Below are 26234 nucleotides of genomic sequence, written 5' to 3'. Positions count from 1 at the left end.
CTCCAAAAGTGGTTTCTCTGTGCTGGATAAGAAATCCGAATCCTCAGTAAAATGCTGTTTACATAAAAAATGTTCTCATTAAAATATATTAATACTGTACCACTGAAAGTGTTTTATTTTCAATACTATTTCTAAGATTCGCGATTTAACGGACTTTCGATTTTATGGCAACACTTAGCCCTAATAATCCATTAAATCAAGAGTTTACTATATCAAGAAGGTGCAAAATGTTCTGGAGGCTATTGAAAAAGCTTAAAATTAGAGGAAAGAGTACGTAAAAGGAATCAAAGATGATAAACATGACATGGAACTTGAAGATAAGGATATCCCAGATGTCTGTAGTAATTACTTTGTAAGATTGTTATACAAAACGAGCAATGACATAACAGTAGGAAAAAAATTTCCATGAGGAATGCACATAGAAGTGTATATCAACTTGGTAGAAAAAAACTGTCAAAAACCCTTGAAGCATCGAAAGGCAGCTGCAGTTCAACCAGAAATGCTTAAAAATATGGACATATAAGTTTTGCAATGGCTATACTACATAATTCATAGGGTCTGGCCAGAAAGTCGAATTCCAGATGATTGGAGTAGAGCTCTCATAATCTACATGAGTTATAGAGAAATTTCTCTAATTCTTTCATGGGGGTGGACATGTTGCATTAATGGCCAAATCATATTAAAATTGAAGACATTAGGAAGGAACTTGATATTATTTGCATTCAAGGATGTGTGAATAGGGAAATCTATGGGGCATGGTCACTTGAAGAGAAAAAAAGGTTGGCAAAACATGTGTTTAGTGCCATGATGGCAGGAAATAGATCCATAAAAATATCTCTTGCTGAATTGATTCAGGCAAAAGTAGAAGTTCGTTAGAAGCTCTGAATGCTAGATATGACAGTATTGGAGTGCTGACAAGTAATAGACTAATTTGTTGATGTCAAATTAATAATGTAAACTTAATTATTCCTGTCATAGTAGTCCGAACATTCCTTGAGGGTACATTTCATGAAATTGATGATGAATTACCCTTCCTGATATATGTGAAAGAATGTCAGTTTATTTTGCCTTATCTGCTTTGCTGAAAAATGAAATGCTGTTGGCATATCTTCAAAATTATAACAGAATTTAATTAAAATCTTAAAACACTTATAAATAATTTCTTTCAAAAATATAACATGAGTAAATACAACAACCAGTTATATACAGATAATGCATAGCATCATACATCTCCGCAAGGGGTTGTGCTTTACATTAAGGGAAAAATACTAAGGAAAGTGATCGGAGCTTATTCCACCTTTACCACGAGTTGCCTAGGGTGGCACTACCATGAGTTGCCTCAGACTTGCGCTACGTGCAGGTGCAAACTTGACATACTTGTCTGTTTACTTACTTGGGAAATAGGATTAAAAACCAAATTTATATAAAATTACTTAGTATTTTGAATACATAATATACCCAAGTTAAAAAACTTTCTACATCTATCTCTCATCCTGAGATTTTATTTAATAAGGTCTAAGCATCTTGTGCAACTTGTTTAGGTAAAATTCATAAACTCTGCATTACTTCAACCTTAGCATTGTCAGGGCTGGCTCCTACTGACGAGACCTCAATAAGGGTCGAAACCGGTATGGGTAGTGGCCATTACCTTTAATGCATAGCATCATACATCTCTGCAAGGGGATGTGCTTTACATTAAGGGAAAAATACTAAGGAAAGTGATCAGAGCTTATTCCACCTTTACCATGAGTTGCCTAGGGGTAGCACTACCATGAGTTGCCTCAGACTTGCACTACGTGCAGGCACAAACTTGATGTACTTGTCTGTTTGCTTACTTGGGAAATAGGATTAAAAACCAAGTTTATATAAAATTACTTGGTATCTTGAATACATAATATACCCAAGTTAAAAAACTTTCTATATATAGATTATTTACTAAATATAGTTAAATGTTACTTTCAAGTTTAATAAGAATATTATAAATTAAATATCAGACTTGGACAGATTTTTCACTGATGAATATCCTTATTCCTGTTCCTGCTTTTACACAAAAAGCTGTTATTGGCTTAGTGTGTGTGTGTGTGTGTGTGTGTGTGTATATATATACACATACTAAGCGAAAAAATTCATAGAACATAACAAAATAATCTGTCACAACTTCTTAGACCTTCAAAAAGCTTTTGACTCAATATGGCACGAGGCATTATGGAAAATTTTAGAACATTATGGTATTGACAACAAAATCATTAGGATTATTATTCTCTTTATTCCTCATCTGATATGAGAATTGAAATTAAAAATTACAGCAGTGAACCGTTCCAGGCAGAACGGGGGGGTAAGACAGGGATGCATCTTGTCCCCTCTTCTTTTTAATTGTTTTCTGGAATATGTCATAGATGAAGCTCTTTATGAATATGACACTGGAATAGTAGTTGGCGGACTATGAATAAATAACCTACGTTTCGCTGACGATATCGATCTTCTGGCAGAAAGTGAAGAAGAATTACAAGAGATAACCAGCCGTGTTTTCGGAACATTAAAAAAATATGGATTATACATAAATCTACAAAAAACAAAAACAATGATAACCTCAAAATCAGACATTGAATTCTTAAAGATACAAATTGGCAATAAGCAAAGTGAGAATGTAAAGAAGTTCACTTATCTAGGAAGCACGTTGAGTCAAGATGGTCGTTCAAAAACCGACATTAAATACCGAATTATAAGGCAACCGTGGCCCTACAGAAGTTAAAACCATTGTGGGGAAATAACAGAATAACAATCACAACCAGACTAATACTAATTGACACCTTAGTGAATTCTGTCCTTTTGTAGGGTTGTGAAGCCTGGACTCGAAATTCGAAATGAAAACTTAGAAGACTTTTGAGAATTCCCTATACCGCTCACGAAACGAATGAAAATGTCCGAAAACTGATCGACTCAATAGATGGGAGAAAAAGGGGAAATATTCTGACAGTCATCAGAAGAAGACAGATGAAATGGTTCGGACATGTGGAGAGGGCTAATGGCATTCCAAAGCAAATCCTAGAAGGAATCGTTCCAGGATCAAGGGTTAGGGGCAGACCTCGATTAAAATGGACTGATAGCATCAAAAAATGGACAAATTCCTTCTTTTCTCAACTGACATCAAGAACAAGAGACCGATACGACTGGAGGAGGCTAGCAAAGAGTATCACCTACCAGCCATGAATGACCCAACCGTTCATTTAGGACTATGGGAGAAGAAGAATAAATTAAAAAAAGTTTGCACACTTTTTGGTATGCTTTCTTTAGGAGAAATATACAGATACAAAAGATAAAAAAAAAATTAGAGTAATTACAACTTTCAGACAGCATAACAAACATTTAATTATTTCAGTGGTTCACATGTTGGTAACATACACATGTAGCATTTTCATTGTAAAAGCATAATTTCCACGATATCGTAGGTCCATATGGTTCAGATTTTTTTTAACAGAACACCAGATTTGATGTAAAATGAATCCTTGTTTTTTATTAACCTAGACAGGCTTATAGTATTTCGGATGCTTCTCTGTGGCCTATACTGCCTACAACAATTACGGATGTAACTGTTGTAGGCAGTATAGGCCATTTTATTGCAATTGACAACCTTCATTTGTTATGTGGAATAATTCAACCTTATGCTTTTGAAGGTTTTCATATGTTCTGACATTCAGATTTCTTTAGAGCAGTCTATCTCTCTGTCTCCTTATATCTATCCTATCCCAATGGCTTTAACAGGCCTTTAAGGCCCACAACCTTCCAAGCTTGCTTGGATTTCGTAACCGAAATACGAGGATAGAATGGTCACTCCTATGCCTCACGGTATTCTTGGCTGTATCCCTGTGTGTTCACGGGGCCGGTTTGCCTGCATGCAGGATGAAAAACACCAGATAAACTAGCGGGAAAAAACCCTACTGCCCGCTCCCAAGACCAGCTAACTTGGCTATGGCTGAGGAAGATCCTTCAGCTCCTCACGTCTTTGACGGGAATCGAACCCAGGACACTCCTTCCCCAGGCATATGGTTGCGAAGCGCAAAGCCACTAGGCTAACTGCGCGGATGTCTCTATATAACATACCAAAAGAACAGTGAATTTTGTAGATTCCTGGCTTTTTTTTTTTTTTTTTAGATGGAGGAGTTCTGATTTTGGTAGACATGGATACCTTGCATAGAGGGGTGAAGTCTGTTTTTATTTTAAGCTTTCTTAATATCTGATATTTTATCAGTCATGTGTTGGTAATAAGGTAGCGGTAGGGCTCCTTTATATTCCAATTTTTTTTTCTGTTCATTTGAAGCTTCCTTGGGCCTTTGTTATGTTTCTCTATCTTTGGATTTATGATATGCTGAAGTTTAAGCTCTTGGTGCCATTTTTCTTTGTCATTTGAAATATGAGATATTTGTGATCAGACCATCTTTCACTAGGTGTGTTGATTTTCTCTAAAAACTGAATATGTAAATTTCTGGTCAGAGACTTCCAGGAGGAAGAAATCCAAATATGGAAGGGACTTATTAGTTTCTGACTCGGAAGTGAAAATAGGTTGTAGATTGCTTGATATAGTTTGTACATTCTTTTGGATGGGTTTTTTCTTTGATCCTGGTCGGATGATAAAAATGTTGACATAATAGAGTCAAATTCTTGGTTTTAAAAGAGACGTACAGAGCTTGTTTATCAACGTTTTTCTTCACAGGCAGTTCAGAAGGGATTTGAAATAGGAAGTGATCACCATTTAGTTTCAAACTGGATAAAAATGAATATCACATTGAAAAGAATGTATGAGAGAATCAAAATCAAGCAGCTTTCAAAGATGAACCATAGACTCAAATTATATATTATGGAGGGAGGGGGAGAAAGCTTCAAAACAAAGATCAAACCTTAGAGACTCGTTGCAAGAATCTGAAGAAAACATTGATTCAGTAAACAAGGCATGTGATGATGAAGTTGAACAGTTCTGTACGTCTCTTATCAGGTCAAACATTTACTTAACAAAATACATTTACTGGTCTTCAGTATAGTCCTTTCTGCCTTATCACTACACAACATTTGGATAACATACTTCATATGAAACATGACCTCATCATTACACATCCATGATAATCAAACTGAGTCAGATCGTTCACCAATTTTGAGGTCTTATTTTGCAAAACACTAACTCTAGAAAGAAACAGCAAATTAACGTACAGTGTGTTTATTCAGTCTGGCTTACAACTAATGTGAAGGTGGGCCTATCATATCCAGCTTGCCACATATTTCAGTGGGTAGAACTTTTAAAAGTATCTTTTTTTAAAAAAAATAAAATATCAGGGTGATAAAATATTCTTGACACTATTTAAAAAGCTAAGAAATTAAGAAAATAATACTGTAAAAAAGGAATCTGAAATGATAAAGGTGTAAAAATTGAACATATTCTGGATGTCTGGAGTAATTACTTGCAAGATTTAATGAGATAATAAGTAACAGAACACTGTTAGAAACATATTCAAGAGGAATGCATCTGAAATACATTTTAATAATTGAGATAGAAAAAGCCATAGACTAGAAATGCTCAAATATGGTCAGTTAGAATGTCAAATTTCAGACGTAGAGAGAGAGAGAGAGAGAGAGATCTCATCTATAAAAAGAAAATAAAAAGTGAGAATCATAGTACAAATTTTCCTCTTGAGTGTTTCAGAGAAAAGATTTCTAAAAAAAAATGTGGAAAATAAACTTGAGGCAGCGGAATTTAGGCCAGTGTGGAATCATAGTTCTACTCTAAAACAAATAGTCAGGAAATTATGAGAATATGGCAAGGATATGTATTTAATTTCTGTAGATCTGGAAAAGGCAAATGATAAGAGAAAAGTTGTTCAGAACTGATTATATCACTTTTTAAATGAAAATTATATAGAGCATTATATCAAATTTGGCTGTTAGAATTGATTGAGAAGGGATTGATTCAGTGTTATTTATAATCTATATTGATCAGAAATATATGCACGTTTACACAAGAATAATGTTTAATTTGCCAAATATTTCGGTCTGAATATTACAGACCATCTTCAGTGGCTACATAGGAATAGTTTTAAAACACAAGGCGGAATAGAAACAATTGATTGTTCACACATAGAACGAGTCACGTGATGTCATATCGCTAAGTATTAGAGTAAACATTTTTAAAGTCATAATTAAAGATATTAATTCAGAAATTCATATAATAATCTTAAATAACATTAGACTAATGTGTGTGTGGGGAAGGAATTAATGTGTTATCTGATTAAACTCTCCCAAATTTTTGATATAGATATACAGTCATTACGATTTAAGTTCGGATGTTGAAGTAAGGCCTCCACACTTGCTTTAAATAAACGTTCAAATTTGTAGTGACATCTGTGTAGGAGAAGAGTCTTGGACCAAAGGATGTTGTGGCTTGTTTCTAATCCATGCTAAGCTAATCCAGATTTCTCGGGTTTGTTGTGTTGAATTGATGCTCTTGAATTCTTTTTTTCTATAGAACGTCCAGTTTGTCCAAAGTAGGAAAGATTATAATTACAAGGAACTTGATACACACCAGGTAGAGACAAGGTTGAGCATTTATCTTTTGATGAAGGAAAATGGGTGGATAATTTGTTAATAGGTATATAAGTGACTGTTAAATCATATTTCTCTAGAATTCTTGAAATTGGTTCTGAAATCCCGGAAATGTAAGGAATTGGAACTCGGCGTATTGAATCTTTGCTGTTCTGTGTTGGATTGTAAGAATCGAAAAGATGTTGTGTACTCTTTTCGGAGAAGCCATTTAGTTTCATGTGATGTTTGATAGCCGAAAGTTCTTTCTGTAATAAATGAGAAGTTGAACAAGAGTTCTCTTCTGATTTCTTAAATAAATTGAAAAACATCACTACAGATCTTATGGTTATCTTTGATATAGAATCTTTATATACAAATGTACCTCTCAAAGAGACTTTAGATTACTTGCTGACATCTTCCCACAAGATATTATAAAGTTATTTGATTTTGCAGTGCACTCTGGATATTTCTTATGTCAAAACAAATTTTACAACCAAGTGGAAGGAACGGTCATGGGAAGTCCACTCTCTCTCTCCCGCTCTTGCCAACTTTTATTTGGAACATCTAGAAGTCCTGTTCTCATCTATATTCCCTCAACCATCCTTTTGGGTTAGATATATAGATGACATCTTTGCTGTATGGCCTCACAACATAGACTCCTTACCTTCCTTTTTAAGCAGTATCAATTCCTTACATCATTGTATAAAGTTTACCATGGAGATTGAAAAAGACAACAAGTTATCATTTTTAGACATCCTTCTCATCCGTTCACCTTCAGGTATTCTTACAACAGTTTACAGAAAACCAGCTTTCAGGGGTCGTTATATTCTCAAAGAATCTTCTCCTCATTCTTGTCAAAAAAACAGGAATCATAAAATGTTTAATCCGACGAGCCAAAACTAACTGTTCAACTTCTCATTTATTACAGAAAGAACTTTCGACTATCAAACATCACATGAAACTAAATGGCTTCTCCGAAAAGAGTACACAACATCTTTTCGATTCTTACAATCCAACACAGAACAGCAAAGATTCAATATGTTGAGTTCCAATTCCTTACATTCTTCAGTGACGGGATTTCAGAACCAATTTCAAGAATTCTAGAGAAATATAATTTAACAGCCACTTATATACCTATTAACAAATTATCCACCCATTTTCCTTCATCAAAAGATAAACGCTCAACCTTGTCTCTACCTGGTGTGTATCAAGTTCCTTGTAATTGTAATCTTTCCTACTTTGGACAAACTGGACGTTCTATAGAAAAAAAGAATTCAAGAGCATCAATTCAACACAACAAACCCGAGAAATCTGGATTAGCTTAGCATGGATTAGAAACAAGCCACAACATCCTTTGGTCCAAGACTCTCCTCCTACACAGATGTTGCTACAAATTTGAATGTTTATTTAAAGAAAGTGTGGAAGCCTTACTTCAATGTCCTAACTTGAATCGTAATGACTGTATATCTATATCATAAATGTGGGAAAGTTTAATCAGGATAACTTTTTTTTTTTTTTTTTTTTTTTGTAAATTTCCTATATTAGCCTAATGTTATTTAAGATTATTATATGAATTTCTGAATTAATATCTTTAATTATGACTTTAAAAATGTTTACTCTTCTAATACTTAGCGATATGACATCACGCGGCTTGTTCTATGTGTGAATGGTCAATTGTTCATATTCCACCTTGTTTTTTTTAAAACTATTCCAATGTAGTCACTGAAGATGGTCTGTAATATTCAGACCGAAATATTTTGCAAATTAAACATTATTCTTTTGTAAACTTGTATATATTTCTAATCATTATGTCATAAGTATCATTAAAAAATGAAATCTATATTGATCGTATTATGAAGATGGTATTGATCTTTATATCAAAATCAGAGCTATTGAACTCATTTCTTACAGATGAGAAATCATTATAAAAAAAGGACAAACCAGAAAAATAGGTAGGAACATGGGAAAATATCAGCATTCTCCACACTAACTAGACAGCAAGTAGAATATATGTATACATTTTTATTTGACTCCCACCACAAAAGGTTTTAAACCTTTGATACTGTGGGTAGGTAAGGGTTTTTTTTTTCCTGGTTCTATTATTTGTATGTCATTTTTCTTATTTATTTTAACATAATCCATAAACCCTACAGACCAAATATGGAACTATTTCAGGCTTCCAGTAACTGTTGTAGTAGTCTCACACCAAATAATGAAATTGATATCATGCCTGAAGACAATCACAAACACCTACCACAGCAAGATATTCAGGCCTGCAACCTCTTGGTTGAAGAGTAGATATGCTATCCACTCATCTGATTAGACTGGCAATTTAGGCACAATTTTTAGTGAGGAAGGCAAGCTAAATGCCGAAATGTACAACAGAATGAGTGTAACTATTGATGTGGTGCCAAATGAATAGATTAATGTGGAATAGAGAACAATTATTCAAAACCCTGGATTAATAGTATACAGAACAAATATTAAAACCATATGGATGTGAGAGATGAATTAGAAATGAAACCATTGATCAAAGATGAGAGAGAAAGAGGGAGCATGTAGATATAAGAACTAAGATAATGAATAGATGGCTTCACCAATAGAAAAACATTAATTTAGAAAAACAAAGACTGAAACTTAAACCTTTCCATATTGCAAAAATATTATCTACATATCTGTGCCACACAGTAGGTTTAGGAGAAATGTCTTTAAGGAGAAAATCTTCAAAATGCTCCCAGTAGTAATTGACAAGAGTAGAAGAGATAGGATTACCCATAGCTGCTCCTTCAATTTGTTGATATGATTTGTCTTGTACACTGAAATAGCCAGAGTAGATTACAAAGTCAAAAAGTTTGATAATGTCAGGAGGAAAATCTCATTTAAGTAAATTAATAGTATCTGTCAATGGAATGTGTACAAAAAGAGATACTATCTCAAGACTAAACGAAATATTTGAAGGTTTTGGATGTAGATTACAAACTTTTGTTTTAAAAGCTGTGGAATTATTGATATGAGATGTAGATTTTCCAGTAAATGAAGATAATGTGGGCAAGTATTCAGAAACTTTATATGTGGGACAATGGATACAATCTACTATTGGTCTTAATGGAACACCTGGTTTATGAATTTTGGGAAGCATAATCTAGGTGAATAAGCATGAACAATTTTTAGTTCCTGTAATTCTTCACCCCCAACTAGAGATATTATCAATCAATTTATTGAGTTTATTGATTTGACTTTAAGTTGGATCAGATGAGAGGGCATGATGAGAAGTCGCATAGCACTAAGGAAATCTTTCTAAAATATTCTGTCTCGTTTGACTACTGCCTTGCCTTTGTCTGCCAGGATAATAAGATTATTATTCATTTTTAGAGAATTAAGTGCTTTAAATTTTGATGGAATTAGGTTTGAAGATTATGGTTTTTTCCTTTGAAAAGAATTATGGCTGATTGAAAACATACTTTGTTAGCAGTCTCAGAAGGAACTGAATGTAAGCCTTTGTCTATAAGATGAAAAAAGTTCATAATAGGTAACCTACTCAAAGAGATACATATTCGTGACCTTTGGCTAACTGAGATTTATTCCTGAGTAATAGGACATCCTGATAAATTTACCGCTAATTTATCCTTGTTGTCTGTACTAAAATAGCTGATAGAGCAGTTAACTAGTAAATTAAATTTCTCATCATCATTCTAGTCAAAAAGTTGGAACCATTAAAACTTTATTACATCATGCCCAGAATATTTGTTCCACCTTTTACAGAAGGAATTGAATTATATCAAATATGCTTTAATGAATCCTTTATCAAGAAAGCCTTTAACAGCTTTAGGCAACCAGTCTCTAGATTAGTTGGATCAGATGAAATCTGATTCCATTCCCATATATTAAAGGAATTTATGAATGTATTGCTAAAGTTCTAAAACCTCTTAATATTGCAGTATCCTTTCTTCCTGTTAAAAAGATTTTACTTTCCTTTCTTCACCTAAAGACAAGCTTTCTCTCCTCAGCATTCCAGGTGTTGACCAGATTTCCTGCTCCCGTGCTTTGTTTTACTTTGGACAGTCTGGCAGATCTGCAGCCATCTGTTGTGAAGTACACAAATCTTATATATAGCATCTTGAATCGGAGCAGTCTGGCATAGCAAAATATGCCATCTCGACTAAACGTGGAGTCTTGGAAGAAAACTAACCCTTTACATAAAAATGGATTCCTTTATTGAGGCATTTATGCACTGAATAAACTTAAACGGATCTGGTGGTCTTTGGTTATCCCCTTTATGGGAAATATTATTATATAATTTATATGCAAATTCCTGATTATATTATTATAATTTATTTTTTTAAATATTTGGGAATTTACTGACCATCTGTTGTCCTATTGATTCTATAGTGACACTTTTTTAAATTGATGCTTTTGTTGTAATTTTATTTTGTTTCATTGTTATTGTACTGAGGATGCTTATGATACTTAGGCAAAAATTTTACAGCTAATAAGTTTATTTCGTGTAAGGATAAACTTTCTGTAGATAATTTTTCAAAGTATGTCAGTTTGTATTCCTGCATTTTCACCTTCGAATGGAAATTCCTTCAAATACCTTCCCATTACTTCGCCCCACGCCAGAAAAGGTAATTCATCTTCATTTTCTTTTTCTGAGAAATCATTTAGGTAGAAATTACTCGCAACATTCTCAATAGCTTCTGTGATGTGGTCGTCTGTAAAATAGTTTTCGGTAGGTACGTTTGTGGATGAGGAACAAGATGGAAAAACAGAAGGAACATCTGGCAGTGTTTTTTTCTTTTTCAAGAGCGATCTTTCACTATCTGAAGATGAGCCGCCTGCTTCACTTGGCTCGTACCCTGTATACATCAGATGAGCTCTCGAAAGGAGGGTCTTCTTCTTCGAACATCAATTCATTCAAAAGTTTTTGCAATCTTTGCTACTCTCTCATAGTCACCCATATTACTAAAATAACAACGTTCTCAAAACATTTCGAAATCTTCAATATTTTACATCAGAATTACCTAATGAAAAGAAGTACCTGTTTTTTGTTTCACTATATCACTTGGTTAGCGATAAAACAAACAAAACAAAGTCACAACAACTCTAAACAAATATACTAAGAAATCCAAACTTGGTAGATAGGTTATAGGTTATAAGTGGTGTTTTATTGTTGGCACAGTCTTACTTTGCTCAGCAGGCCACGTGAAACACACGTGTCACACTGAATAAACATCTTAATTAAAAAAAAATAAAAAATTGTTTTCACAGTGTGGTTAATTGAAATAATCACTAGAATAACATATGATGATACAGCACAGTGGCCTGTGAAGACGGAAAAAAAATTTGTATTGCAGCAGTTAGTGTTAACAAACTGATCCCATAAATTAGTAAACCTACAGACATGTATTAGCACATAGCTATTTAGAATCCAGTTAGTTGCCAATGCTCAGCTATGGATTCTTCGATGCTAAACCTGAACAGCATAATAATGAAATTAACTTTTCATTTAATTAAGATTGTTAAAGAATGAAACCTGCTAAATTTAGGTTCATCAGCTTTTTTTTATATGAATTTCAACCACAAAATGTAAGCCCATGTTGGGTGAACTAAGGAATAGATAATCTCGAAATCATCCTCTAAAGAACACGATGCTGTCTAAACGAATGTCTACTATCTAAAGACACCCACAAACATGAATACTCATAAATGGATTGTAAGCTACAATCTGCTGGTTTGGCAGCAGTAACCTATGTGCATCCTCAAGAGATCGTACAAGAAACCATGATAATACTGCTTACATTATAAACTAGCTCTATTGACAATTCTCCTAATTATCTGTTATTCGTCTCGATTTTGATACTGTCAGATCATACATTTCGTCTTTGAAGGTACTACTTAACTGCATCAATCCACCTAGATCTTCCTGAGTTTTTCCTGCTACCAAACGTGATTTTGCTAATCTCTCTCTCTTCATTTTGTTAGCTCTTCCACACACACTGATGAATGCTAACAATGCCTAGTTTCTAATATCTTCACTATTAATATGTTTGTTTTAATTTAGGCATACAAACTGACATACTTTGAAAAATTATCTACAGAAAGTTTATCCTTACACGAAATAAACTTATTAGCTGTAAAATTTTTGCCTAAGTATCATAAGCATCCTCAGTACAATAACAATGAAACAAAATAAAATTACAACAAAAGCATCAATTTAAAAAAGTGTCACTATAGAATCAATAGGACAACAGATGGTCAGTAAATTCCCAAATATTTAAAAAAATAAATTATAATAATATAATCAGGAATTTGCATATAAATTATATAATAATATTTCCCATAAAGGGGATAACCAAAGACCACCAGATCCGTTTAAGTTTATTCAGTGCATAAATGCCTCAATAAAGGAATCCATTTTTATGTAAAGGGTTAGTTTTCTTCCAAGACTCCACGTTTAGTCGAGATGGCATATTTTGCTATGCCAGACTGCTCCGATTCAAGATGCTATATATAAGATTTGTGTACTTCACAACAGATGGCTGCAGATCTGCCAGACTGTCCAAAGTTGAGCTTTTTGAAAATATGTTTGAAAAGTCGCCCATTGATTTTTATAGATTGTTCTTAGATGATCATTTGTTGGAACTCATGATCAACGAAACTATGCTTCTCAGAAAATAAACACAAGTTGTTTGCGAGAATCAACAAATGGAAAGACCAACATACAGGAAATGAAGACTTTCATTGGATTTCAGCTTTGGATGGGTCTTTTCGTTTGCCTCGCCTGTCTGACTATTGGTCGAAATAATAATGTATTCAAATAAAATTAGTAATGTCAAGTCACAAAATCGTTTCGAGCTGCTGCTATTAAACTGGCATTTTTCAAATAATGAAAATGCAGATGTTTCCAATAGACTGGATAAGCTCACGCCACTAATTGAATCTTTTAGAGCTAATTTCAAACATTATTTCACACCCAGAGAACGAGTATGTATATTTTCGAGGCAGGATAGCATTCCTGCAATACATAAAAAACAAATGACATAAATTCAGAGTCAAACTCTTCAAGTTAATACATAAAAAACAAACGACATAAATTTGGAGTCAAACTATTCAAGTTATGCATCGAAGTGACTATACCTGTGACTTCAGAATTTATTGCCGGAAAGAGAAAAATTTGACAAATGCCAATGAAAATGTCCCAACTGCTGTTGTTATGAAATTATGCGATCCACTGCTGGATTGTGGCAGAACAGTTTGCGTCGAGAATTATTACACAAATGTAGATCTCGCCCATAAGTTACTCGAAAGAAAAACACACCTCGTTGGTACCTTGAGGAAAAATAACCCAGGAGAAGTAATTTAAAAAAAAAAAATCTAAGAAAAGGTGAATGTATCTCTATAGAGAGCAATACAGGAATTGTGGTCATGAAGTGGCAGGACAAACGTGATGTCCTAACTCTTTCTACAAAGCATGTTGGTCAGATGATGACGGTCAGCTCCGGTCATAATTCTGAAGTAAATAAGCCTGATTCCATCTAGATTATACCAAATCTAAGACTTTCATAGATTTATTTGGCCAGATCAAGTCTTACTCAAGTTTGAGAAAGGTTATCAAATGGTACAGAAAAATTGCTGTCGACTGTCGTAAACTCTTATTTTCTCTATAAAGGTGTGATTGGTAGTATCAATAACTGATTTTAGAGAGCAAGTTGCTGAATCTTTGTTAGGTCTGTCTAAAAATAATCAAGAACATCAATCACAGAAGATGAATAAACATATGTTGGCAGATATGGGTACATCCAACAGGCAAAGATGTGTTGTTTGCTATAACAAAATACCAACAGAAAGTGGCAAAAATGTTGCAGCTAAGAAAGCATTGACTTCTCTGTGGAAATGTGACCAGTGCAAAAAATATTACTAATGCGACATGCTTTTGCGAAGCCCATGATTGCACCCTTTAGCAATTAGCTTTTTTTTTTTCATTTATTGACTAAAAATAATAAAAATGACGTTTCATTTATTGTCTTCAAGCTGAAATCAAAATAGCTTTCTTTTCTTGCCTTTTTGAAATAAATACTTCAATTTATCTCCTTTGTTTTATTGAAACGCTTGCAAAAAAATAGTAAAAATATATACATATATTTTCTTATTTTAATACATGAAAAATTTCAAGTATTTTGATGGGCTAAGCTTGGTTTTTAGTGCACCAGGCCATTCTTATATACAGCCCATGCATTAAAAATAGCTGCTGTGAGACACAGCTGTTTCACTAAGGAATAATGACAAGTTAACCTGTGAAACAGATATATAGCACATGGCACGAGTGGAAAGTGTATGCATGAGGCACACTTGTTGCATACAGCAGTCAAAGTGTTAATTATCAGAAATAGTTCAATGCTACTTACATTCATCTAAATACTGCTAGATCCATCAAGTTTAGTAATATTTGGATCACTTTTGTGGTGGTTATCTGAATACCGTGAACCTACTAAAGATATTGGATTCATTATAATAACAAAGGAATTAGTAGGTGGACTACATTAATTATCTGAAGCCCCCAATCATAGTGATCACTTTATCTAGCTAGTTAGAGGTAGACTGTTGGAAGAAATGATAATCAAAGCATCACAGGTGTAATTTCAAAACAACTAAGCTGACTTGATGAGATAATTAAAAGGTATTAACTGGATAACATTATTTAATGGAAGAATATTTATGCAAAATAGGCAAAACTGAAGATATCTTGCATAATTTATTAATGTTTAAGTTTATTCCTAAAAGTAATTAATTTCTCAGAGAAATATATTATAAGAAAAAGCTGTTGAAAGAGGAGATAAATCAGCTACGAAATATAATCGATATATATATATATATGTGCATGAGGGGTGTTCAAAAAAAAGACCACCCTTTTTAAATAGTATGCCAATCAGCACAGAAACGCCATTTGCTTCCGCTTAGCTGTGAGCATAAGCTGTTCATCGGATTAGTGACAATGAAAGAGCTTGAAGAACAGCACGCGCGTGAAATTTTGCTGCAAACTTGGTAAAAATTTTACAGAGACGTTTCAATTGCTTAACCAAGCATATTATGAGGACTGTATGAGCAGAATGCGGTGTTATGAGTGGCTTAAGCATTTTAAAAAAGGGCAGACCATCGGTTAGTGAAGATCCAACGCCTGGAGACCTTCCACATCAACAGAAGATGACCATGTCAAGAAAGTTCATGCTTGATTCGTGGAAATTGTGGTTTAACTGTCCGATGAGTTGCTGATGAAGTGGGCCTCAGCGTAGGATCTTGCCATCAAATTTTGACTGAAAAACTTCAGGTGCATCACTCAGTGCAAAATTCGTGCTGCGTTTGTTGAGTGATGATCAGAAAGAGAACCATGTTGAAATCAGTCAGGAACTACTTGCCGATGCAAATGGTAATTAAAACTTTCTTAAGAACATAACAGGAAATGAGACATGGGTTTATGGCTATGATATTGAAACCAAGATGCAATTGTTGCAGTGGGTGGAGAAAGGGTCTCCTCGACCAAAAAAAGCACTGACGAGTAGGTCAAAGATCAACATGATGTTGGTTGTGATTTTTGATTAGAAAGGCATTATCCATTATGAATTTGTACCACATGGTCAGATGGTAAACAAAGAGTTGTATCAGGAAGTTTTTAATGCATTTGAGGGATGCTGTGCGCAGGAAGAGACCTGAATTGTGGCAAAACCAGACGTATGTTGTGCAACAACATTGTGTCGGCTCAAACATTGCTCCTTATCTGCAATTATATGGCAAAATATCAGACATCCATTGTGCCCCATCCACTCTATTCTCCTGACTTATCCCCAGAAGATTTTTTCGTGTTTCCCAAACTTAAAACTACTTTGAAAGAACATTGTTTCCAAACCATAAAGGAGATTCAGGGAAATGCAATAAGAGAACTGTGCACCATCACAGAAAGTGTGTTTCAGGAAGCATTCTAACAATGGAAGAAATGTTGGGAACGGTGTATCGATAGTAGAGGAGGGAGGGGACTACTTTGAAGGGGACAGTGCTTAGAATGTTGTAAAATGAGCAATAACAAAAGTTCAGCCTTTTTTTGAACACGCCTTGTATATAAGAAACAGCCAGCATTAATGAAATTGTTAAAGATAATAAAGCAAAATTTTAATTATAGCAAGCAAGAGTGCTATGAATAATCTGAAAAGCTTTTATAAATATGTGATTAGGAATAATTGCACCAACCTAAGCATAAAGCCATTAGGAAAAAGAAAACTAGGACGTCCTCTTAAAAGATTCAACGATGACTTCTAAGGCCAGAATAGGCCACACTAGGACTAAATCCTTGATATGCATGATGATGATGATGACGACTTAAGCATAACAGCTCCTTGGGAATAATTTTGAAAGATCCATCTGAGGATGTTGTAGTATATAAATATTTTTCTAATGTATATGTGAACATTGGCCAGTTAGAAGAAGAAATCAGTACTTGCTAAGCAAGATTTGCCAACATAATAAAAATAGATATTGTTTATCTTAAATTATTGTCATTTGGTTTGGACATTTGTTTTAAGCAGATGTGATCATCATCATCAATGATTCACTGAGATTGGGAATAATACTTTCTCATTGGAAATTTGCAAGGATCATTCCTTCTCTTTCTGCAATGAACTATAAGGATGGTTCATTGCAGAAAGAGAAGAATTATAGATCATTGTTGTATTAATATTTTAGACAAGTAAGGAAAGAAATTTTTATGTGAATTCCATCCACTCAAGGCCAGAAAGCTATTGTACATAGGTTAGCCAGAAATGGGTAAATACATTTTTCCTTATCTCTGGAGGCCAAACGTGCCATTTGCGAAAGACATGCCAACAAGAAGGGTGATAATCTGACACTAGGCACTATCCACTAGACCAGTGATTCTCAACCTATGGGGCGTGCAAAGAAACAATCTTGTCTACACTAGAAAAGATTGTTTTTATACCGTGTATCACAGTCATTGCAAATAGGAGTAAAATAATACCGACCATCGATTTCTCATTGTTGGTCATTGTTGCAGTGTTACTGCCGTCTTGCCAATTCAAGCCTTATTTATACTCGCAGAAACATTTCCAGAACATTCGAGACTTCCCTTGATGAAATAAATCACGAATGTTTCCGAAAGGCTGATACGATTCAACGATCTGTACAGTGATGCCAGATCTATACAATTCGAAGGATTTGATGACATATTTAAATTTGTATGAATATTTAAACATTATTTAACATATTAAAAGAAAGACAAATACCAAATAATATCCTAAAAGCTGTCACAAGTATATATGAAAATAATCAAATACAAATAAGATTAAATCATGAGCTATCATATACAAGAGAGATAAACCAAGGGGTCCGACAGGGATGTCCCCTCTCAGCAACTCTTTTTAATATCTACTTAAATGAAATAATAGTAAAATGAAGTAAAAATTTACATCAAGGAATTGAACTTTCACCTACAGTTAACTTAAACACTCTCCTCTTTGCAGACGACCAAATAATAATTACAAATTCTGAAGATAACTTACAGAAAGCTATTTTAAATCTAAATGAGATATCCAAAGATTATGGTATGATAATATCAACGGAAAAATCAAAAACTATGGCCTTTAAAGGACAAGATCCAGCAAGAACTAAAATAGTATTAGATAACAAGATCTTAGAACAGGTGAATTCATTTAACTACCTAGGATGTATGATCACTTATGAAAATGAAAAAGATATAAACATAAAAATTGCAAAATATTTAAAAATAACAGGAGTAATTAACTCTATATTTAAACCAAACCTAGTTCAAAAACAAACCAGGCTAAAAGTATACAATACATTAGCTTAGCCCTACCGGTCTTAATGTATGGAAGCGAAATCTGGACAATAAAACAAAAAGACAAAGATTAACAACAGCAGAAATGAAGTTTATGAGAAAAACTGCAAAGTATACCCTATTTGATCACAAAAGAAACGAAGATATTATGAAAGAATTAAACCAAGAACCAGTAATTGAAAAAATTAAAAAATATAAACATGGATGGATGGATGGAACACGTTCAAAGAATGAAAACAGAAAGATTACCAAAACAAGCCTTAAAGTACAAGCCATTAGGAAAAAGAAAACTAGGACGTCCTCTTAAACGATTCAACGATGACTTCTAAGGCCGGAACAGGCTAGGCCTAAATCCTTGATACGTATGATGATGATGATGATGAATATTTAAAATTTTTAATTAATTTCTTTTGTTGTTTTACTGACTTTTATGGGTTTTGTCAATATCTCAACACAAGAATTGCAGGGGGGGAGAGGGGGGGTGCCACAAAAACTAATATTAAAAAAATGGGGCACACATGAAAGAGGACTGAGAAACACTGCACTAGGCACTTGTCCAACCAGGTTGGCACTTAGGAATTGTATCCTTGATATTAGCCTCTCCAACCGGCCACGAAGTCAGTAGATGTCCAGCTAAATCTGGATACGATTCTGTAACACTCATTGAATAATATGGATAAGAAGTGCAATTTGGTCTCACTATTTCATCTACATTGGCCAGTAGGGAGGTTAATCATTTGTTTAGCAGCAGTTTTGTTCAGGGGAAAATTAAGTATACAAATTTTACTTTTTACAAACATGTAAAAGAGAACATAGGTCAAGGTAATTTGAGAGTGAACCTAATGATTGAAACGTGTCAAATAGGTATTGATTACTTAGTGAAGGTACAAAATTGGTTGACAGATGACCGAAGTTTTAAGAGAGGAAATTTATTTAAGTTAAGGGATATTACATCCCATATTGTTTCATAGCCGAATAAAAAACTCAGAGTTTCATGCCGAATATAGTAAATATGTAAAGTTCGGCGAGTCCAAGAGTAAGCAAATACCTGGATAGTGTTACAACTGAACCTTTAGGGAGTGCAACACAGAGGCAACTCATGGTAAGGGTGGAGCAAGCTCTGATCACTATTCTTGATATTTCCCCATAATGTGAAACCCAGCTCCTAGGAGCTGTATTACTGGTCTACGTTATGTGTGAGAGAAGGTCACTACCCAGACCGGTTTCAACCTTTATTGAGGTCTCATCAGTGAGTAGGTAGACCTAGAAATACCAAGTTTGTAGCAAACAGAACTTGCATATACCCTACTATGAGAATTGCCAAGAAGGTGTCCTAATAAATAATTAATTATATGAAGAGCCAAAGGCTTCAATTTGGCGACATAAACTTATTTAAGTTAAGGGATATTACATCCCATATTGTTTCATAGCCAAATAAGAAACTCAAAGAATTTCATGCTGAATATAGTAAATATATAAAGTTCGGCGAGTCCAAGCATAAGCAAATACCTGGATAGTGTTACAACTGACCCTTTAGGGAGTGCAACGTAGGGTATATGTAAGTTCTGTTTGCTACAGACTTGGTATTTCTAGGTCTACACCTACTCACTGATGAGACCTCAATAAAGGTTGAAACTGGTCTAGGTAGTGACCTTCTCTCACTCATAATGTAGAACAGTAATACAGCTCCTAGGAGCTGGGTTTCACATTATGCGGAAATATCAAGAATAGTGATCGGAGCTTGCTCCACCCTTACCATGAGTTGCCTCGTTGTTGCACTCCCTAAAGGGTCAGTTGTAACACTATCCAGGTATTTGCTTACGCTTGGACTCGCCGAACTTTATATATTTACTATATTCGGCTATGAAACAATATGGGATGTAAGGGATGTAATATCCCTTAACTTAAATAAGTTTATGTCGCCGAATTGAAGCCTTTGGCTCTTCATATAATTAATACGAGAGGAAATATTCTAAGAGCCAAGTATTTAGGAGTCGGTTAGTTCAGTACCAAGGCCCTTATTGCTTATTATATTCATAAATTATATAGGTTCAAATGGTAAGACTAAATTTTCTCATGTGATGATTTGAAGCTTGGTGGAGTAGTCACTTTGGATGAGTCCATTTACTTATGTGATGAACTTTAAAAGATTGGAATGGTGGACAGGGAAGTGAAATTTAAAGTTAACAAATGCAAATACATGCAATTTTGTAATTTGGATATTAGATTCAGTGGACAGTTTTTAGAAAGTGTTAATGACTATAGTGTGATGTAGTGGTTTTGGTTTGACATTTAAGTTCAGTAATTGCATTAACAAGAAAATTGGTAAAGCTCACTAAATGCCAGGTTTAAAAAGTTTCACTTGTAGGAGAAAAGTTGCAGTACCATTGCATGTCACTAGACTGTCTGGTATTGCATTATGGCTCACAACTTTAGTTGTCCAAATTTTAATGTCAGGAAAATCAAGGGTATTCAGAAATGGTTTGCCAGCTCTGTGGAGGGATTGTATCTTGTTATGAGAATCGGTTGGTTTGGTGTAATTAGTTGACATATATATATAACAAGAGATTTAGAAGAGATTCAATTGAGGTTTAGTTAATCATTTATATAAGATAGCCAGAGCATGTGCCCTTGGCTGGAACCAGGGTCTTATGTGGATGCATAATTAAAAAAAAAAAAATGCAGAGTTGAAAATGTAGAATAGCCTTCAGCAACAGGTTATAGAGGCAGTGAATTTTTGTAGCTGTAAGATAGAATGGGAAGTTATTAAAATTGAACACTCATAATGCTGCTGGCTAACTTCTCTCATTTCATATAAATATATTCAATTGTTTCACTACCATACAAGCTTTGTTATCTATTTCCATATTTACTGTGCTATCTTTATTGAAAATTGCCTAAATAACTGGTCTTACTTATTCTATACATTTGTCATTGACTGTGCAGTTATTTTCTCCTCTTCCTTTTCCAGTTTTCATCTTTATATTGCTGATTTTCCTACCAAGTTGAATTAATTATGTTACTAAATAAATGTGGCATTTTTATATTTCAATTACATTATTTAGTAAGTTTTATTTTAAAGGAAAGGATCTTATGAAAAAAAAAAATGAATAACTAAATAATTAAATATTGGAAGTTGAAGAGATGTGATACAAATATGAACTTAAGAATTTAGAATAATCAGCTATGTGATACATTAAATGACTGTCTTTCTTTCTTTCTCATCCATTCCTCAGAACAGCTTGAGTCCCCTAATGATGGGTTTACAATGAATTAATGCACCCAGCTCATCTCTCTTCTGCTGAATCCCCCTAAGAGCAAGTATTTTATGAGTGCCATCTGTGTGTGTTCTTGGGGCCGGTTTGCCTGTTCTGAGGAACGAAAAACCAGTTTCCAGGTGAAATAAACCTCTACTTCCGTATGAGACCGGCTTACTCGAAAGAGATCAGATAAACGTTCCTCACATCAAGGACAGAAATCGAATCCATGTCTTTTCTACCAAAGGACTTCGTCTATACCAACTGAGCTACAGAGGCTCTAATAACTATAAATGTCCATCAATAGTCCATTTGGCTATTTTAGCCCCCCCCCCCAGGATTAATTTACACTTATAAATGAGACTGCTTTGCCTTTAAATATATTAAGTTCTAATGTATTGCTATTATACTTTCTAGCTTGCTATCTCAATGTGTTATTTATTTGAATAATTTAGGAAATAACTTTTTTTCTCCTTTACAGAGCTTTGGACAAGAATGAATATAATCATATTACTGCTACATATTTCTTGTTAGCAGAAAGGAAATTAAGAGCCCAACGCCAAGAAAAGGCTCAACTTTTAAATAGTAGGGTATCAAGAGCTGATCTGTCACCAATAGCAGTTACACCAGGGTAAGGTATTTTGATAATAGTTTTTAGAAAATTATGATACACTTGATGTGCCTTTTAGTTGCTCTTCACATAAGTTGTACTTTTAATCTTTTGTCTAGAAATCATTGGCTACGAGGATAACTTTCTTTGATGCCAGTAGTATGATAAACAAAGTTATATATCACAAAGGTTTGCTATACTCTTGTTGATGTTTTGTGGAGTGAACACATGCATAAAGTTAATAATTAACTAAATTTGTTGTTGAATAGTGCGATAGAAAGAGCAAAACAGCAGCTAGAGTGCATGAACAAAAGTAGACTGAATGAACCAACCAATAATAAAAGGTATGACAGGAAAAATAGACGTATGAATGTGAACATGAACAAAATGAAGGATAGAGTGCTGTATGGAGACTCGTTAGTACGAGGTGTGTTAGTAGAGGATTTGACAAAATCGTACCAACCTGGTGCGACCATAAAGGACGTAACTGAGTCTATTAGAGAGCAAAAGGAAAGGGTGAAAGAAATTATTGTTGTGGCAGGTACGAATGATTTGAAAGGAGATAAAATGGAAATGATAGAAGACCTGAATGAATTGTTTGAGGTAGCAAAAGAAAAGAGTGAGAGAGTTCGAATGATTAGTCTTTTGCCACGGTATGACAGTGAAATGTTTAAAAGGAGGGCTATAATTGCAAATGACTTTATGCGTGGGTTATGTATGACGCGTGGTGTGGAATTTGTTGATGTGTGGAGTGAGTTTGATGGGCGAAAGGATCTATATAAGATGGATGGCTTGCATTTGAATGGTTACGGTGTAAGAAGACTTGAGAAAGTGTTGCTGAATGTAGTGGATGTGCAAATTCAGGGAAACTAGATTTGTTAAGGGGGGGGAGTAGAGATACAGTCCATATGGAGGCAGTCGAATGTAAGAATGAATATAATATGCCAGAGCAAATAAGGACAACAAATCTGAGTGGGATAGTTAATATAAGGCATCAAGGTAGGGTTGGGGCAAATGGGGGTCTTAAATTCATGTACACTAATACTAGGAGTATTAGGAACAAGAAGGAAGAGTTTTTGGCCATGGTTGGCACTTCCAGACCACAGGTTATAGGTATTAGTGAAACATGGCTGACTGTAGATGATATAACTAGTGGGATTGAATGTGATGGGTATAGTGTGTTCAGGAATGACAGAGAGAATAAAATGGGGGGAGGAGTATTGTTGATGATAGCTGATGAGCTCCAGCCAAGGAGAATAGAAGTTGAATTGCAGGATAGAGAAAAGAGCACATTTGAGGCCATTTGGTGTGAGATTGTGGCTAGCAGAACTAAATATACAATTGGGTGCTGCTATAGACCAGGTGATGGAAAAGATGGTGGTTTCAGTATGCACAAGCAAATAGAAGAAATGGGTGGAAGGAGGGTGATTATTATGGGAGATTTCAACTATGGTCACATTGATTGAAGTGAGGAGAGGACACACGGGAAGAAGGAACTGGATTTTATGCGGTTATTAAGGATAACTATCTGCGACAGCATGTAATGGAAAATACTAGGGGTCAGAGAGTGCTTGACCTAGTAATTACATCTGAGGATTTGGCTGTAACAAATATGACCACGTTGCCACCAATCGGTGAGAGTGATCATAGGGTCTTAACTTGGGAGGTGGCTAAAGGTGTAGAATTTTCAATTAAGACAGGGTACATGTGGAATTATCGGGCTGGAAAGTATGACAAGCTTAGGAGTTTGATTGGTTCAGTGCCATGGCATGTACAACTGCAAGGACTAGAAGTTGATAGTGCATGGGAGGTAGTTAAGAAGTGCTTGCATGAAGCAATGGCTGACTGTATACCTAGAGTCCGAATAATAAATCAAGTAGGGGTTAAATGGATGAATAACACCATTAAGCTTGAGTTGCAAAAAAAGAAACAACTATGGAGGGAATTTAAGGAGAAGGGTGACCGGCAGGCACATGAACGGTATGAAGCGCAGGCCAGAAGGGTGACGAGTGTGGTAAGAAATGCAAAAAAGGATTACGAAAGAACATTGGCCATGCAGGCTAAAGAGAATCCTAAACAGTTTTTTAGATATGTAGCAAGTAAAAGGAAAAATGTACATGGCAGATTGATTTTAAAAAATGCCGATGGTAGGGAGGTAACTGAATCAGTTGAGATGGTTGAGTTACTGAGTGAGCACTTTGCAAAAGTATATCATCGAGGTGGTGACATTGCAGAAACGAATAAACCAGTAGATTATATGGGAATTGTGGTTAATGAAGTGGAGGTGAGTAGTCTATTGCATAACCTCGATGTCAATACATCTGTGGGATTGGATGGTATACCAGCTCGTGTTGTACGAGAAGCAGCTAAAGAATTGTCAGTACCCTTGACCACTTTGTTTAATTTGAGTCTCGGGTCTGGGTTAGTCCCGAGCGGGTGGAAAGAGGGGAAAATAGTTCCACTGCATAAAGGTGGTTCCAAGACTGCTGTTGTAAATTACCGACCGATTAGCATATCAGGAATCATTGTCAAAGTCTTAGAGAAATTAGTCAAGAAAAGAATACAGGATTGGATAGATGAAAATGGGATATTGTATGGGGGACAACATGGTTTTGTGAAGGGTAGATCATGCCTCAGTAACTTCCTCACGTTTTATAACACAGTGACGGCTGAACTGGATAGGGGTAATGGGTTTACAGTGATACTACTGGACCTTGCCAAGGCCTTTGATAGGATACCACATGGAACCCTAATCAGTAAACTGGAGCAGATGGGTGTAGTGATGAAAGCTTGTTGCAGGTCTCAATGATGATTTCCCAGATTTTTTGCTATATGATGCAGTGAAATTTGTATAAGTTTAGGGAATGATATAGTGCTGTTGCAGATTGCAGAAATATTATCTCTGATTTAACTCTGTTTCTGTAAGTGATCAAGTGATCTGTATTCATAGTAGTATTCATCCCACCTTGGATTGGCTGTTGTGCAGATGATGGACATATTTTCTGTGTTCTTCTAAATGGATATTTGCAGTTCTTCCTGTGCTATTTCAGACAAATATATCTCTCATATTCATCCTCCATGGGATATCATATTAATAATAATGGCAAATATCTGTTGGATTTCTGCTCAGGACATGGACTGGTTATTACTAACACCATGTTCCAACATAAAAATGTGCACAAATTCACATGGAGAGAAGAGGCAAGGAATAAGAAAAAGTCTCATTGATTATGTTATTGCTGATAGTGATGTTTTCTCCCTGGTGCAGTAAACCAAAGTGTACAGAGGATTTGAAATTGGAAGTGATCACTATTTAGTCTTGAGCAGGATAAAATTGAATTTCATATTGAAAAGAATAACATGTAAGAAAGTTTTAAAGCGAATAAAAGTTGAGCAGCTCTCAGATGTGAACTGTAGACTAAAATACACAAAGATTATTGAAGAAAAAATGAAAGAGTTTGAGAACAGGAATCAAACCTTGGAGATTCAGTGGCAAACTCTGAAGAAAACATTGATTGATTCTGCCAGAGAGGCATGTGGTGAGGTTGTCTGCAAGGATAAAAAAATCAGAACTCCCTGGTGGACACAGGAAGTTAAAGAGGCAGTGAAGGAAAAGAAGAAAGCATATCAAAAGTTCCTGTCAAATAAGTCAGCTTGTGCTCTTAGAGAATATAGAGACAAATGTAAGAATGCTAAACACTGTGTAAAACTAGCTAAACAAAAGTCATGGGAGGACTTTGGCAAGAATATAGAAAATAAATATCAAGATGGTGGCAAAATATTCTGGAGGTTGTTGAAGAAGCTTAGGAATGGAGGAAAGAGTGCTGTAAAAGCAGTTAGAGATGATAAAGGTGAAATGAAAACGAGAGAAAAAGATATCCTTGAAGTATGGAGTAATTACTTTGAAAAACTGCTAAAAGAAACAAGCAGTGATGACAGC

General features: G+C 34.8%; 1 protein-coding gene across 1 annotated transcript in view; it reads left to right on the top strand.

The window, feature by feature from the left end:
- The window catches only part of Snrk (SNF related kinase), a 142995-nt gene that overhangs the window by 95921 nt on the left and 20840 nt on the right, over window positions 1–26234 (top strand). The window contains exon 4 of the mRNA XM_090414896.1: window positions 22166–22315. Within this exon, the coding sequence (XP_090271022.1) occupies window positions 22166–22315 (150 nt within the window). The remainder of the gene's footprint in view (window positions 1–22165; window positions 22316–26234) is intronic.

Source organism: Typopeltis vanoorti, chromosome 26, assembly GCF_054136105.1.
Source record: "Typopeltis vanoorti isolate ZY-2024b chromosome 26, IOZ_Tvanoo_1.0, whole genome shotgun sequence".
Classification (NCBI taxonomy): domain Eukaryota; kingdom Metazoa; phylum Arthropoda; class Arachnida; order Uropygi; family Thelyphonidae; genus Typopeltis; species Typopeltis vanoorti.
This window is presented reverse-complemented; position numbering and strand designations above follow the sequence as displayed.